This window comes from Lepisosteus platostomus, chromosome 24 (genome assembly GCF_059453375.1).
Source record: "Lepisosteus platostomus isolate fLepPlt1 chromosome 24, fLepPlt1.hap1, whole genome shotgun sequence".
NCBI lineage: Eukaryota > Metazoa > Chordata > Actinopteri > Semionotiformes > Lepisosteidae > Lepisosteus > Lepisosteus platostomus.
The window spans coordinates 8255371-8272353 of NC_142634.1; the positions used below are offsets into that span (position 1 = coordinate 8255371).

At 37.7% G+C, this 16983-nt stretch overlaps 3 protein-coding genes across 4 annotated transcripts; 1 reads left to right on the forward strand and 2 right to left on the reverse strand.

Moving 5' to 3' along the window:
- Positions 1-7931: 7931 nt before the first annotated feature.
- On the reverse strand, positions 7932-12600 carry zmat5 (zinc finger, matrin-type 5). Its single transcript, XM_088618050.1, has 6 exons — positions 12443-12600; positions 11901-12056; positions 10920-10982; positions 10747-10827; positions 9825-9936; positions 7932-8925 (listed from the first exon to the last, which is right to left on the reverse strand). The coding sequence occupies exons 2-6, from the start codon at positions 12025-12027 to the stop codon at positions 8784-8786; spliced, it is 525 nt and encodes a 174-aa protein (XP_088474176.1). The 5' UTR covers positions 12028-12056; positions 12443-12600; the 3' UTR covers positions 7932-8783.
- Positions 12601-13085: 485 nt separating this feature from the next.
- On the forward strand, positions 13086-13829 carry uqcr10 (ubiquinol-cytochrome c reductase, complex III subunit X). The gene is made up of 2 exons (XM_088618052.1): positions 13086-13271; positions 13531-13829. Exons 1-2 carry the CDS (start codon positions 13131-13133, stop codon positions 13576-13578), a joined length of 189 nt encoding a protein of 62 aa, XP_088474178.1. The 5' UTR covers positions 13086-13130; the 3' UTR covers positions 13579-13829.
- Positions 13830-14151: 322 nt separating this feature from the next.
- On the reverse strand, positions 14152-16622 carry LOC148641528 (transmembrane protein 17A). Of its 2 annotated transcripts, none has more exons than XM_088618049.1 (4): positions 16179-16622; positions 15449-15552; positions 15241-15354; positions 14152-14670 (listed from the first exon to the last, which is right to left on the reverse strand). In XM_088618049.1, exons 1-4 carry the CDS (start codon positions 16297-16299, stop codon positions 14470-14472), a joined length of 540 nt encoding a protein of 179 aa, XP_088474175.1. In that variant the 5' UTR covers positions 16300-16622; the 3' UTR covers positions 14152-14469. The 2 variants fall into 2 exon arrangements, with proteins under 2 accessions (XP_088474175.1, XP_088474174.1); XM_088618048.1 differs by having other exon boundaries at positions 14152-14715; positions 16179-16614.
- Between the last annotated feature and the right edge of the window lie 361 nt (positions 16623-16983).

The window sequence follows — 16983 nt, forward strand, 5'->3', positions numbered from 1 at the left end:
ATAACCAACACACCGAAAGTTCTTTCATGCCACAGTGATTGCAGTAAAAGTAAACTAACTAACAGGAAGTCAGAAAGCCGTAATTAAACAGAGTGCTATAAAAATCATGAGGCTTCCCATTGAATGCTTAGACTTTATGAAAGAAAAGAAAATGTACACAGTATAAATGCTGATTAATCTGTGAATCACAGACTGCATTCAAATTATCAATCTCTCATACAGAAACCATTTATTATCAATTAAAAATACATCAATGGGAGTGTTTCAGAAAGGGAATATCAGATAGGGAACTTCTGGATAGCCTAAATCTGAAAGAGAGCAATTAACAGTCATAACTATTCATAACCGACAAAGGCAAATGTATGCACTGTTCTGATTGCTTTTATGAGCAAGACAGGGAAGCACTGGGAAATTATAAACAGTTTTATCACGTCTGAGGTACATTTCAAAATAAGATGGGCAAAGTCTAAAGGAATGTTCTATGGTTTCTAAGGCAAACTACGTTGAGAGAAAGAGAAAGAAAGAAAATGAGAATTATGGGTTACTAACCTTGGCCCAAATGGCTAATAAGGCCTGATAACGAATAAAGAAGAGAACATATTTCATAATGAATACAAACAGGACCAAGGCACAGCACAGAGCTGCAAACACAAACCAACATAGCTGAAGAGCCAAAGACAGAAGCAATGGGAGTCAAAAGTAAGGTAAGGACATTAATTCGGTGTTACACTAGAATAAAATCAGTAAGGGCAGAAGTCAAGAGTTGTAAGTGTCCAAATAAAATCTATTACAAAAGCTAAGCAGTGACTGCTGGAAGTTTTCAATGCTTACACAGGTGTTAATAAAGGAGGAAATTAATGATGGCCACAGACAAAAAGACAATTCCACTTCTATGCTTTAGTTCTAAATAGCATCTGTATGCCAGTTGATGAGCAGTTAAAGTGAATAGGAGAACTCCAAGCAAATTGCAAACGTACTCATTCATAAAAAAAGAACAAGACAAAGCTAGGCAATTACTGACCAATCAACCTTACCTCAGTTACACATACAGTTATAGAAAACATAAAAGAACCAAACTAGAAGAGCACCAAAATGAATAATGTTCTAAACTGTTCTAAGACACAATGTGGATTTAGAAGAGGCAGATCATGCCAACCTAATCTACTAGTTTTTTCCGAGTTACTTTAGAGCATGTGATGTATATTGTCTTCCAGAAGGCTTCTGATGAAGAATTACAAGAAATGTAAATCCTCAAATGTAAAACAGCATATTCCAGAGTCCAGCATATTCAAAAATCTGTCTCTGTAGAGAGCAAAATCTTTTTAATTGACAGTACTCAAAAGGTATGCCAGAAGAAAGTTTTTGTATCTCTGAATGTTATATTACTTATGGAGAGGACGTGGCAGGAATGCATGCACAAAACAAAATAAAACTTGATATATAAAGTCTATATTTATGGTATAAATCTATATATGTGGTAGATTTTGGCCATGTTTTTCTATTACTTTTTCGGAACATACTTGGTGATTGGTGTTTTTCTCATTCATACCACAGGCTTCACATTTAGGTTTCTGAATTAATAAACCAATGAGAATTTCTTTTTTTGTAAGTCTCCCACTAAAGAGCCATGTCACCCCTTGACATTGTTTAGCACACAGACGTTGTTTGCAATAATGCAGGACCAGTTAAAAAACACAGTCTTCTAATTCAAGAGACTGCCTGTAATTCATCATATAAAACCTTAGGGGAAGATACAGGGTTTGAGATGGCACAAATTGACATTTTTCAACAGTCGTTAAAAAAAGTAAAAAATTGTCACCCATTTTCACAAAGAATTGTACCGATATTCTTCCAAACCTTGGACATTGTATTTCCATATCTAGGCATGAGTACAACTCTCCTCCCTCTCCTTTCAGGCAAGCCAGTGCTGCTCTGTCCAGATATGCACATGCTGAATGTGTAACTGACTCCCCTAGCTCTGCTTTGGGAGTTTGTTAAATGTGTTGCCACTGAAGCCAATCAAAGCCAGCTTATCTGCATACTAATGATTTCAGTACTGCAACAAGAGAGCCTCATCCCTGGTGAGGACTAGCTAAACTCTAGGTTTTCAGCATTCACCTTCTATACAATTTTGAGACTCCAGTGCTAAATCTCTATCCTTTGCACAGTCCCCCATACCTGTCATTTACATAGTCAAGTGAATACATTTAAATAAACAGCCCAAGGGAAAAACGTCAGTAAATAGAAGATAATTCATTGGATCACTGAGTGACTGCAGATCATTCTTATTCTGAGGGCATTAAACATTTCCTTGTGTAAACTACTTCAAGAACAGTAAAGAAGACTGAACAGTTTAATACTAAAAATCAGGGGCTTCCTTTATATGTACCGGGAAAGCAACATCCTAAGTGTTCCAATTCCACAATAACAAGGAAGACACTGGGGCAGATCCTGCTTTTGCAATACGTAAGCTGAGTTACAGTACTGCTGAAATGGCAAATGTTTCCAGCCACTGAACATCCAAAGCAAAGCGTATTAGCACTGAAAACAAGAACATATGTCTTTCTTACTAGTTTTCCTGTTACACTTCATTATTATTTAGCACATAATTGTTAGGTTTAAAGTGAGTTTTCTTTGTGCACTGTCAGCTTATCTTCAGAGCAGCATGTCTTACACACCTTAAGAAAAGTTGCACTAATGTATTCTATAATGTCTGCAAAATATGATGAATTAACATAAAAGTATGTTTATAATCCATCTAATTTTTTTGCACTCTAAGCTTGTAAATCACACACTTACACTGCCCCAGTTTAATGGTTACTATCAAACAGAAAAGCTGTAAATGAATGAAACCTGCTGCACCCTAGTGGTCTGCTCTTCCTTGGCGGAAGGGTCAGATAGACTCCAAAGGTGCTGCTTGTTTTGACGATAGTCCCTCTCTTTTGTTTACGATATACCCCAGCTGATATCATTAAAAACATCAACATCTGGGCTTCGGGGGTAAATGAATTATTGACATATGCTTCATCTCATTAGAGTCTGAATTCCTCACCACGGCTATGAATTTTTCAGTAGATGCTCTAAGCTCAACGCATTTTGCATAAGTGCGCTCTGCAGTTTATTCTCATGCAGAACCCTGTCAGGAACGAGACCAGAACATCAACCACAAAAATAATCAGTGTATCCTCAATAAAACTATCTTTTCACCATGTGTGTGATTTCTTCAAAGAGGTTCTGAGTTGAAACCCCCAATTACAATTGCTGCAACATGTTTTGAGGTTTTTCAGAAGGATTTCAGTGATTTCTCTGCAAAAGTATTATAAAGGACGGTGTCTTTTAAGCAGCAGCAGGTTCTATCATTAGTATTTCTTTCTTCTTTCATTCCTCTCTTGCACTATACTTTCCATCACTTTGCCCATGCTTTAATCTGTTATTTTTCTGCTTGTTTTTATTTTCCATATGAGACCAACTTTAACCAACAATTATGTTTTGAGAAGACTTCACAAAACTGATTAAAGGGAAATGTGTTTGGGTTGCAAAATATCCAGCACTGCAAAACCCTCTAAATCGCCTTACTGGAGCAATGGTCGGTTAAACCCTATGCACAATGACCTATTTCCTAACCTCACATTCTTTCTAAAAGCATCTTTTAAGGGTTTTTTTTTGGAACCAGTCAGAATAGAGAAAAGCAACATAAGCAAAATCATACACAGCAGACTTTTGAGACCATATGCAATAGAATGTGAAACACGAATCACCACCACTACCACTGCAGGTCAAAAAACAGACTGGAAAAAGGTAAAGCTAGGCCAAAATATTATGGCCTCCAATAAAGCCTCATACTGAGTTATAGAAACAAGTTGTGTTCTAAAAACAAGCCAACAATATTAACAGGAAGACAGTCCTCAGATATTAAGCTTGTAAAATGTCATTTGTTTGAATGCGGACAGTTTAATTTTGAGATCTATTTAGACCACAAATGCTTTAGGCTAGCTACCTGAAATAATTGGGTTTGGATTTTGGTTTTCAGACAAAGGCTGAAGGCATTGTAAGTTATCACAAAGATTAAACTCATTACCTTGACAGATGAGACTTGGCTGAATTCTAACATTTTGCAATCCCTTTTCTATCCAGGCACCCTATGGATTCAGTTGCAACATACAATGAAATGGTTTGTGGAGCTTAACAGACAGCAGAGAAAATTCTACCCTATTATGGACAGCAGTGCAAAATTAGGCTGTTAGAAAAGAAACCTAGGATGGACATATATTGGAGACTCACTTCTAAACAGCTTGGGCCACATAGGAAGTTTCCTGTACAGGGAAGTAACCATTTTCAAATTATTGACAAAAAAATGTTTCAGCAGTGCTCATCTTAAGGCAAAAAGAACAAACTAAATAACATGCCCGGATCTTAAAGAATACTTTGCACATTTGCATTGTGCTTTATTAGTAAACAAAGTGCAATGATGGCCTTTAAAATGGTCATTGAAAGAAGCTTCATAAAGTAGAAAGATCTAGACCTTGTCTGAAGGAATTGTGTATATTCATTCACACAAATACCTTGTGCAGCACTCATCAAGAGTCTTGCAGTGACTGACAAGAGTGATATTGGTCTGCAGATCCCTGTACCACAGCTGTCAGCAGTCTTAAATAAAGGCAGCACCATTTGATGTTTTCCAGAGGCCAAACTACTAAGCCCGTGGTGATGGAATGATTAAACAACTGTGTTAATAGAAGAAACTTTTTTGAAAGCCTAAAGCGGTTTGTTATCAAGAATGTCAAGGTGCAGTAGTATGATTATTTTAAATCCTAGATTAGTTTCTAAAGCCCTAAGGTATGTCTAAGTTAATTTTTGGAACACAAATCGCAGGTCCAGACAACCAAATGTTTATTAAAGAAGCAATTGTAATCACATTCAACTATACACATATATCATATACATGTACACAGCAACTACTTGGCATACAGATCAAATTGTCAGGTGGTCACATGAAAATCAGTGCAAAAATTATTTTAAAAATGTTGAAGCATGATTAATTTGGGGAGGGACAAAGGTGTTTATCAAAAATGAGTAAAACACTATTTTTTTAGGCTTGGATTTCAAAGCTAAAAACTCGTATTTTTTCCATATACAAGATGCTGAAAATTTCAATTAGGTGCAAAATACTTGATGAATTATGCCCCTTGTGGCTCCTGACAGAATAGAAATCTTCCTTTCTGCGGATATCAAGTTTAGAATGTTGTATCTCAAAGAAAGCACTTGTGGAAGAAGAGATAAAAACAGAACAGAAATAGCAAAAAGAAACCCTGTGTATGTTAATCACCTGCCAAAGAACCAATTTTACTGTGATTTCACCTGAGGATTTAGGAAGTTACCATCTCCTAAATGCATCTCAAAGTGGAAGCACGAAAATCTAGCCGAGTTTTTTATATACATATTCTGATCAGTGTTTAAGCAACACTAATGAAAATTGAAGTTCACATAATCAGACAATAACTCTGTTGCTAATATGCAGTTTAGTCCACCATATTTCAAACCTCTGTCCACTTATTCCTACCTCCTGTAGAAAGATAATGGGCACCCATGCCTAACTGCACACAGACACTAAGGCTTTCAGACAAGTCATTTACTTTTGTTTTGCTCTAATTTACACAGTGTATGCTTTTGTCTCTAAGCCTGGAGATTTAATATCGCATGCCCCATTGTAATATTCATCAGTGTAAAAGGGAAAATTCTCAAAAACATAGGCAAGTGAATTATTTTGGTGTCTGCCTCACGGAGGCAATCAGAAACAAATTGAAAATGTTCTCTGGCTGATTTTCACCTAAAATTCAATCTGAGGAACTGATGGGGCAGACAACATGGTAGTGACAGACTACAGGTTATGTGATCCCCAAGAAATATTGAAGGTAATGTTTTACTAATTGCCTGACTCCATAGAAAAGCCATTACTTACAATGTGAACCGAATCTAGTGCTGAATGCATTACTACTCTGTGGAAGCAATTTCCCAATTAGAAAATGAGCAACAGGTGAGTATGTTTAAACGAATGAAAGCTGCTTATCTATAATTCATCTGGATGTACCCAGAGTGAGAGAAAAGTAAATTCAATTTTTTAACCACTACCACAACAACCCACATGGACTTACTCAGAGTCCTCACCTGTAGTAATCAAATTAGTCGAATGCATTGAACATCCACGTTTATAGAATGATAGAGTATAGCTGAAGAAACAAGCAATTCCTTTTGAAGTAGCTGTTGTTCTTGTCAAGTCCAGGTTGCTTTCTGGTTTATTTACTCTTCCTGGCCCTAATTTGTCATTGAAATTTCATTTCAGCTTTGTTACACTGCCAGTAAATTAGGCAGCATCATTAGAATGCCATGCCATTATACTATTTTAGAGCCATCTACATTCTGAAACGATTAATTTAAACAAACTCAAGCATATCAGAATACATGCATATTGTATAACTACAGTATGTGTCATTATGAAAGCATACAATTTACACAATAAACATACATCTATAAGACTATCAAACCAAAGATATATTATGTATCTGAGACAGAAAGCTTTATAATGTAATTTATACAAGTTGCCAAATCTATCTTATACAGCACCACCAAATGATTACAACCCATAAGTGTTACCATAAATCATATTCCCATTAGCTCAAAAAGCAGTGCTTCACATGTGTCATGTCTCAGAAAAAGTGGAAAAGAGACTGCTATATCTTCCAAAAGAGAATCATAACTCTAGTGCCACCTCATTTTCACGTGCCATTCCCTTGTTCCTGCTTCCTCTGAAGTTTTGACTCCAAGACAGAATTCCCCACAGGACAGGTTTCAAATGATTATGAAGATTATTTTTTCCCCCTTCCAACATAAAGCAAGCTGAAACATGAGCACGCTGCATGGTGAAATCTCAATTTAGCGAAAAACAAAAACCCTTACCTGCATAATTTGCTGTGCTGAATTGTTCTCATAAATCTAGGCCAAGCATATTAATGTGAAAATAAGGAAACAGCAAATGAGAAAAAATACCACCACTGTAAACTGAACAGAAAGGCTGAAAGTTATCATTTACTATTTACTCATTGTATGCAGTAAATCTTTTAGTGGGGCAATGCATACCAGTTAGTGAGTGCCTTTCTTACATGCCTGCTGCAATCAAGTGAACAGCAGCTGAAACTGAAGTAAACCTAGCCAATTACGAAGATGGAAGGTCAATGGGCCCATCTCATTTAGGAAACTGAAGACGTGTAACATTATAGAAGGATGTCCTTGAGAAAGCATTGCCTAGATGTTTCTCATTGGGTTGGTTGAGTTAGGTTTCTTCACCATCTGCATTTGTTTTAAACCTCTGACAAAAGAAGCAGGGCTGTATTTTGTGATTACTTCAAACCCAGGCCCCGAATCATTAAATGGGAAGACAGACTGTTCCAAAGAGCCGTTACCAGTTAGAGGAAAAATGTCATTCATAACTGAAGCTCTAAACATGGCTTGTATTTCAAAAGAAGGCGTGAGCACATGGGGAACAATATGTTGTGCAAGATAGCGGGCAATATATCCCTTAGCTTCTTGAAAGCTCTTATTAAATTCACTTCACAATTGAAAGGCAATTTGCCAAGGCAAATGTTTCTGTAGTCCATGAGCCATGAGAATCTCAAGAGAGTGAATTTCTTTAAAGATTAATTTCTGTCTAATTCTAGAAAAGCAACACAATCTGACAGACCTCTTAAATTAAAAGTTCCCTAATAATAACTTCTTCCAGAAAGGCATTCAAGGGTATGAGGTCTATTAAAAATATAACTATAACACTCCATACAACATTCTTATCAAAGATAGGCTCTGACATTCTCAAGTATATTAAGCAGTTAAAATTAGCAAAAAAATTAATTGAAATAGACAATGAACAGAGGCTGAAAAAGTTATCATTTACTATTTACTCGTTTTATTTGTATTCTAGAACAGGAGGAGGATGATGGCATGCCCTGTCTAGACAGAGAACAACAATAACAAAAACAAAATAAGTAGAAGATGAATGCAAACCTAAGCCGTTTCAAGATCAGAAAATCAATGCAAAAGTGAAAGAGCTGGTCGTTGCTTTCTAAACATGGCGGAACTTTTGTACAACTTTCATTAGGAAGGATCATGGCAAACATTTACCATACATTTAAGTCTCTCTGCTTTTCTTTGAAAATGTTTCACACTGATATTTCAGAAAGGGCAATACTCGTTTCCATTAACTTTAATGCCAAGCACATAGACACAAATTGTTAAAAGACCTGCAGTTTAGTGACAGGAACTCAATAAGAAATCACGATTTTGCAAATGCAAAGAAAAAACAAAAGAACTTTGCTGTTTATTCTAGCAGCTCCTTGCCATTTGCAAAACTTGCTGTCATATTTAGATATAGACAACTAAGCTGAGCTAAAAGATGAGAAAATCCATTCTGAACCATTTTACAGGCATCAAAATACACTTCTAACATCTGGATAAAAGACCTGACGTTAGAATTTCACCCCTACTAGTGATTCACGGACAGAAATCACAACAAATGTCCATATCTGATGACTCAAAGTTTGTCTTCTTCAGCAGGTACCCTACAATAGTACAGAAAAGCCGTCTCTAAGATGTGCTCAGAACTGAGATGTGTGACGTTTTCATCCACTTCCTTTGGATGCATTGCAATCACTTTTCTGTTGCTTTTTTTAAAAATTCTGTGACAGAAGACACCTGAACCCCAATGCCATCCAAGGCATGTGTGCAACCCTGCGCTCTTATCCCCACTCTGTATGGGGCACCTTCATCCAGCCCCCTGAAGGTGGAGGCATTAGGGAGACTGGGAGGTCTGGTATTGAGAGAAAGTGTGGAGGTAGATCACTCCCCAGCGAACTGTCAGCCCCTTCTGCTTTAAGGACACTGGAAAGAGATGATGAATAGTATATAAACCATGTATTTATTTAAACCCTGTTAAAAACAAAAAACATCTCTAAATTGTATTATCTCACAGTACCTGTCCGTGTATTTCAGTCTGCTGTGATTTCTCATATAGACTTAATACATACAGCATATTATTGAAAATCTAACCAAAACAAAAGTTTTCAATTGCTGTTTCCTAACATTCAGAAATTGACAGGTTCTTAGATGTGTTCCTAAGAACCAATGGTCTCGTTTCAACAAATAACACTGATTATCCATTACTCCTTCTTAGGCATATTTTCAGTGGAGCTATAGAGGAGTTTGCTGTACTGAACAGCTGCAGGACCCAAAAGCTAGTCTGTACATTTTCTTTTCACTTATCAAATGTATAAACTCCCAAGACATTTACACAACATAATGACTTCAGTTTTCCTTCCAAGTGATGGCATGGATTTGTATTCACATCACCCTTACCCAACTCACTGTAAAGGAAAATTAACTGATAAAACAATAAAATATATGCATATATACAAACAAAGATGCTAGCAAACTGAAATTAAGACATCTCAACTTCAGTTGATGCGTATAACCCTGGACTGAGCTAGTCCTGTCTTGGAGAGATTGGGGAAATTAACTGCAACTCCAATCTTAATCAAGTTGTTTGTATAAAATTTCAAATCACCTGTTTTACAAAGTTGCTGATTAATGTCCTCAAAGCCCATTCTTGATTCAGTGTCAAGCATGCAAAAAATGGATAAATCTGTTCGCTGTTCCAAAGAAGGAAGAACTGAGGTGATGTGGGGATACTGCTTGCTTTTTATCTGGGATATGACGCATGTCTCAATCGTCACATTAAATGCTCAAAGAACGCAACTGGCTGGTTACTTAGTTTGCCATACCTTGTGCTCTCAGGGGCTCTGTGCCTCTTCTCTCTCTGTGCCAGCCAGTCTTCGATGCTCCCCAGTGACAGCTTTCTGCCAAGATCGGGATCGTCTTTAAGTCGTCTTTCCTCTGTTTGACACAGAGACACATGCATTTTTTATTCTGCGAGGAGGGGAATCACTTAGAGGAAGCGCATATGAAGTCTATGGCACAGCCACTTAAATAAATGTCACCTCATATTTACGGATATCTTAGTAAGGTGAACATCAATGGCATTTTCCCTCAAACCTTACACACCATGCATCGATTCCCAGTAAACCTGCCATTAAGAAAGCTGGACTTCAAAGGCATTTTAGCACTTCATACCCTCTATCATCCTGCTATTGCCTGTCTCCTTGGAATTCTCCAAATAAACTACTCCAGCTTGGGTACTACAACATGTATCACAATCTTTTACTTTAGTTTTTGAAAACTTGTGAATTTTAATCCGATGCAGGCCTGTGGGACTGGAAAAAGCAGGGCAAACTGGATGCACATGGATGAAATGCATACAATATGTAACCTATTTCACAACAGACTAAAGGATGACTGAAGTGTATTTAATAAAGTCTATACTTCTAACCATTTCTTAATTAATACAATTTAACAAACTTCAATGTATGAAGATAACTGTGTACTTAAGATTGTCTACCACCAAAGATTTATTACTTCTTTTTACTGTACGCTTCTTAAAAATAGTTTTCTCACTACAGATAGTATAACTGCTAAAGAAATATGCCATAAATCTCTAGAAGGAATAGAGAAAAAGCAGTTTTCAAGACTGAAATTAGGTATTCACAGCATTTCTAACATGATGAAGACAAAAGGTTGTTCTAAAACACTCTGTTAAACTCATCAATGGCATATTAGTGCCACCTTGTGTAAAACAGATTTACTCACCTTCAATCTGATGTTTTAAACTTCCTATGTCTCGGTCTGTCATGTGGGAGAACCTACAGTTTGAGCCAAAAACACACTGGCCTAAAACACAAGTAAACACAAGACATTATAAATAAAAACTGTTTTACATTTTTGACCTGATGATAAGATGAAAAGGTTTTAAACAGGCTTACCGGTCTGAAGAAACTTTCTACACGGCTTTTTGGTTTGCTCATCAGCCAAGATTGCAGATGCATCTGTACAGGAAAAATGAAAAACATTTACTGAAATGCTTTTGCAATATGGGTTAACAGTGCCTGGTGCAAATGCTAATTATAAAGCCTTGCACATTCCTAATAATGAAGAACAGAACTTCCTTTAAATAATGTCTTATTCCTTTTATTGTGAACATGTGTTTGTGCCACGTGTTGCTACTACATTTAGTTATATGTATAAAAAGACTAATTTGAGCATGTTACATATAAGTTAAATGACTTTTGACATGTCTACATTTTTATGTTATTTTGATCTTCATGTTGCTCATTTTTGAAAAATTAGGTCTGGTGTCTTAATAATAATATACTAATATAGGGCTTTTCTGGACACTCCACTCAAAGTGCTCTACAGGTAATGGGGATCCCCTCCACCACCACCATTGTGCAGCCCCACCTGGATGATGCAACGGCACCCAAAGTGCACCAGTATCCTCACCACACATTAGCTCTCAGTGGGGAGCAGAACAGAGTAATAAGGCCAATTCATAAATGTGGATTATTAGGAGGCCATGCTTGGTAAAGGCCAGGGGGAAATTTGGCCAGGACACCAGGGTAACACCCCTACTCTTTTCTAGAAACGCCCTGGGATTTTTAATGACCACAGAGAGTCAGGACCTCAGCTTTACATCTCATCAGAAGGACGGCGCCTTTTTACAGTATAGTGTCCCCGTCACTATAATGGGGCGTTAGGACCCACACAGACCGCAGGGTGAGCTCTCCCTGCTGGTCCTATTAACACCTCTTCCAGCTGCAACCTTAATTTTTCCCCAAGAGGTCATCAATCCAGGGATTGGCCAAGCTCAAACCAACTGAGCTTCAGTGGGTGGCCAGTTGTGAGTTGCACGGTAATATAGCTGCTGATCTTATCTATTAAATCGTGAATCTGAAGTGGGCTCTTGCCTCTGAAGTTGTCGAACCAGGCCTTTTTGCTTCTTTGGTGCTGAACACCATTGAGATGCTTCTTCCTGTTGTGCATGTTGTCCTGGAAGGAGCGGTCGCAATAGTCGCAGTAATATCTCTTCCCCATGGTGTCAACACGACTTTCCTACGGCAAAACTAGATCAGAAGAATCACGATGACATTAGGGTCAAAAGACAGAAATGGTCTAAGATCAGAGCTAAATAGAGCAGTCGGTTGAAGTAAATAGTTCTTAGATCTGTTTGGACATCATCAACAGACTTACTGGTCAGGTTAAAATGCATGCTTTCTCTCATGAAGTACTTGAGCTATAAAATCTAGCATTTTCGCAAGTAATTATTTTAAATTATAAGACAACAAGCCAGTTAATAATTACCTAATAATAGAGATTTTGAATCGTAGCACTTACATTAACTATCGCCAAACAATTTTAATTGCTTCATAATTTACTTTATTCTGCGGTGCAACTTTAAACATTTCACAAAACTTTCTAAATATTATCAACAGCAATGTGGCCTACTTACCTTTAGTGTTAATAAAAAATCCAACACCAAATGCTTACAAGTCTATGTAAAAACATACAGTAATTGTTAACACAAACGCTTTACAGAAACCTTCCAACACGCCACCGCATCAGCACAACACGCCAATTTCCGGTTTGAACAGTAGAGGATCTGGGGAAATGTAGTTTTTTTTTGTAAATCTATGGGTTAGATGGGCTTTCCGTGATTTTTTAATTGCAGTTAAAGTCCCCATCGTATGTGGGTATCGGTAACAAGCGTCGCTAATTATACTTGTACTAGTTAATCTAAAACATTAGCCCAAGACCAGTCCAGATCAAGGTATATGAATCAACAGCATAATGTCATAATGTTCTTTCGTCAAAAAAAACTACTGGGAGATAAATGTCTGAGAGAAATTGACACACCACCACAACAATTATAATTTAGATTTTGTGCACTTTACATTTTTTATTAAAACTCTGCTGGTTTTCAACGACTACCTGGTCATTAAAGATAAGATGTGTGCTTCAGTAAAAGAGCTTTATTATCCAAGGAATTGTATACAACGCCTGACTCTATCGCTCTAGTTAGCCTCAAGAGCTATATTCGATTTAGACGTTAATTTGACGTCGTTTTTATTAACTACAAGTCCCGGCGTTCTTTTGCCACTTCCTGTTCCTGCCTTCGAAGGTGCACTGCAGCAGCAGACATGGGGCCGGGTAGACGGGTCTACAATTTTCTCTTCGGGCGAACCTCTACCTTCGTCTTCTCTATCGTGGTGGGAGCCGTCGTGTTCGAGCGTGTGTTCGACCAAGGTGGAGATGCTCTTTTTGAGTATCTGAATCGTGGGGTGAGTTCATAAAGTAATACCGGCATGGCATTTGTATCCTAGTGTACTGTAGGCCTGACCTTCTAGTTGAAAAGGACAGACTGTGTAGATCTTGAGAATGCTATCTTAGGCGGCGCAACGACGTACAGAGTTTCACTGTATTTTGTGCCTTGTTATTACTGTCAGTAGTGATCTATAGTAAAAAAAAAAACCTACGCTATTGCTAAATAGTCGCGTTGTGTATTGTCCACTCGTTAACGTTTTTGCATTCATTTTTTAGAAACTGTGGAAACACATCAAGCACAACTATGAGAAAGAAGATGAGTAAGGTGTGATGAAGTCGTTCCCCTTATTTGTGGAAATCCTCGGATGAAGGCGCTCCAGAAGACGAAGATGTGTTTCTGTCACCCCAAAACCAGAATGAATGCCTGGGACAGAGACTGGACTGATTGTCTTGGACCGCTGGACCTTTCCCAGCCGCCCAGAACAGCAGCGAAACAAGTTCTGGCCTATGGTATACAGTGACTACACAATATTATGTTGAATTTGATGGGACTGTTAATAAATTTAATTTAAAAACGTGTGAATTTGTTCTGTACCCACAAGCCTTGGAATGGGTTAGCTTCTACATGCTGTTTTCTTAGAACATAATGTTGAAGTGAAGAACACATTTCTTTGTCAGAAATAAACATTTAAAACCTATTCTTATCGATGTAACGTTAAATAATTCCCTGCAAAACAAATAAGCAGCCAACAGCCTAATTTTATTAGATGTATGCATTAAGTACAACTTGAGCAGTTTAAAATGTTAAAATGAACAATAGCTAAAGAAAGCTGTTAAGATTTTGTTCCTTTTTTTAGAAAAAGGTACTGTAGTTCTAAACAAACAAAAGTTATTAAAGACTGTAAGTCAGTTACAGTGTTATCTGGGAAATTTGATTTAATAATGGGGCAATTAAAATATTTGAGAATTAAGCTTATTAGTGTTATTTTTAACATGCAGGAACAGTTAAGTACTTAACTGCATGCATTAACTTACAGCACTACTACATACCATTACATTGATCCAGCTCAGTGGAAGTACAGGACAACTGAAATATTTAATTTGCGAGGGTAGTGCAGTACACCTAGCAAAAGGATAAGGCCCATTAAACATGAAAGTCTTTCATCAAGGCAATAAGCATCATCCTGCTTCCAGAAGGAATTGTGAGGATTTCATTCATATCTGCTGGCTGGCTTCCAAGTCGCTGAACTGCCTGAGATGGAATTGCAGGGTGAGTTTTCGGGTCATGACTTTGAGCGCCAGGAAGGCAGTCAGGACCTCGCCGAGGATGAAGAGGAGGTAGACGATGTGCACGGCTCTTTCCAAAGGGAGGATAATAATCCCTTCATCCAGCAGGAAGAAGAGCACAATGGGGAGCTGAAACAGGAAGGAAAGGAGCCAGAAACTTGCCAGTTCTGGCACCTGATGAAACAAAGTCAATAAAGACTTCATTGAAACATTTAAATGGCTGTAAATGAAAGAAATATTCTCCCTACACAGTACGGCCAAAGTATGTATAAACTATTAGGAACACAATTTTTCTTTTTGCCATTGGCAGTTAAATTAGCGATGGATATCTTTTGAAAGCAATTCTGTACATGGTTAAGATTTATTTCTGTGCCGCTTGGCAGTGCTGTTGCCTCATAATCATGTGCAGCAGCACCTTCTGTGTGAAGTTTGTAATTTCTCCTTGTGTCCATGAGGGCTTTCTCTGGATGCTCTAGTTTCCTACAACAGTTCCAAGACAAGCTGTCTAGGCTCATTGGTGTTTCTATTTGTCCCACCAATGCATGTGAGTGCATGCATACAGTATGTGTGCCCAGCACTGGGCCAGAGTCCCGTTCAGGGTGTTGTCCCACCATTCACTCTGGGTTTGCCAGACCAGGCTCTGTCTCACAACGGCTCTCTAAGGATAAAGCAGTTACTTAAGATGGATTCATAGCATACCTTTTCCTTCAGGTTTCCTACATATCCCAGATAGAGCCGCAAGCACTCGGACACTGTGAATAGGACCATCCCTGTCACCAGGAGAAACTGGTAGTAGCTAGGCAACAAATAGAACTAAAAAACACAGAAATGACAGTGCAAGAAATACTTCGGTCAAATTCACATCAAGTCAATTTTTTAAATGCATTGTAACAGGAAAACAAAGTACCTTTAACTCCAGCATAAGTACTTCAGACACCCACCAGACAGGAAAATAGAAGACATTGAAATACAGCAACATCTGTAGGGGTAGGTGTGACACTATTTCATGTGCTGAAAACAAATATAGTACAGAAATTAAAATATAGAAAAAGATGTTCTGGCTGTAACCATGAGGTCAAAGCTTTAAAGAATTCGTTGTTACCCAAAAACCATGATGAATTTATATTAACCACAGTTCTATAATCAATATAAATAATTGTGCCGTCAACAAATTTACTTTGAATAATGACATGATGATAGAACATTAGGATAGTCCCATCATTGCCCTGTAGCCTCATGTTGAAGATCTATTTTAGAACATTTATTTTACTGATAAAGAGTTTATTGCAACAGTAACAGCCTATAATTCCAGAATCACTTTTAATACACATATGAAACATTATCCATGTGCAAAATCTGTTAATGTTCTCTTAAGAAACTGAATAATGATACATTCAGGACTAAATAGAACAAGCATTTTACAGTCATGTTATTTTTTACTCAATTTAATTAAATGTAAAGTAAAATGTAATTTTACAGAACATAGATTTTACACCCCCTCAAAAAAAGAATTCTAATACTATTCCTCAACGAAAGCATACAATGTAATAATGTAGTAATATGCGCTATCGCAAACATGATATAAATATTGCCCTTTCGTTTATGTCCTATTCTTTCAGACATTAAATCTGCATTACCTGCCGCACAAGTCTGTCCATCTCCACTGTCCTGTGTTCTGTTGTGTGTGAAGACAGAACCACTTACATAGGCCAGACCCAGACGCAGGTTCTGTGGTATAGGTGTGTAAAACACAGGCATGACTGCCCCTTCTACAGACACAGACCAACTCCATGGCTCCCCATCTGCCACTAGGCTGGTGGGATTAACTGTACTGCCCTGCTAATCAGATTATGCACAAGAAGGCCTTTTCAGAAGAGATCCCAAAGGCCACAGCCTTTTCAAAACACAAGGCAAATTTGCCGTAGGTGCAGGTGTGCCCGTGAAATACTCAGTAAAACAGCAGGACAGTTTCCCTACGTCAAGAGTAATAAAAGCCCAATGGCATCCGATGTGACTGAAGTGTTTGCACATTTCTTGTGCTTTCATTTGATTTCCATTCCGCGACCGCAATTAATAAAATATCTAATAAAACATCGGATTGGTCATAGCACGAATGTGCTATAAAATGTACTATCATTCACAGCTTTGTTATTACGCAATCATAAACTTATGAATACATGCTACCATAATAAGATGATTATAACAATACAGTTACCAAACTGTAGATACTTTAGCTAGAGACCTAAATAGAAAACGCAATGTTTTCCAGCCTTCTGTAATTCGTGCAGCTTGTTAAAGCTTTCTAAACAAACACATAAAACTTACTACTTATGTGACCATGCTGTTTTGAAATAACGTCGCTAGTGTTTTTTAATGACAAGAGCAGTATCCCCTCCCAAGCAAAATGCGCAAGATATCTCACAGTCGTCTTCAGGCACAGCA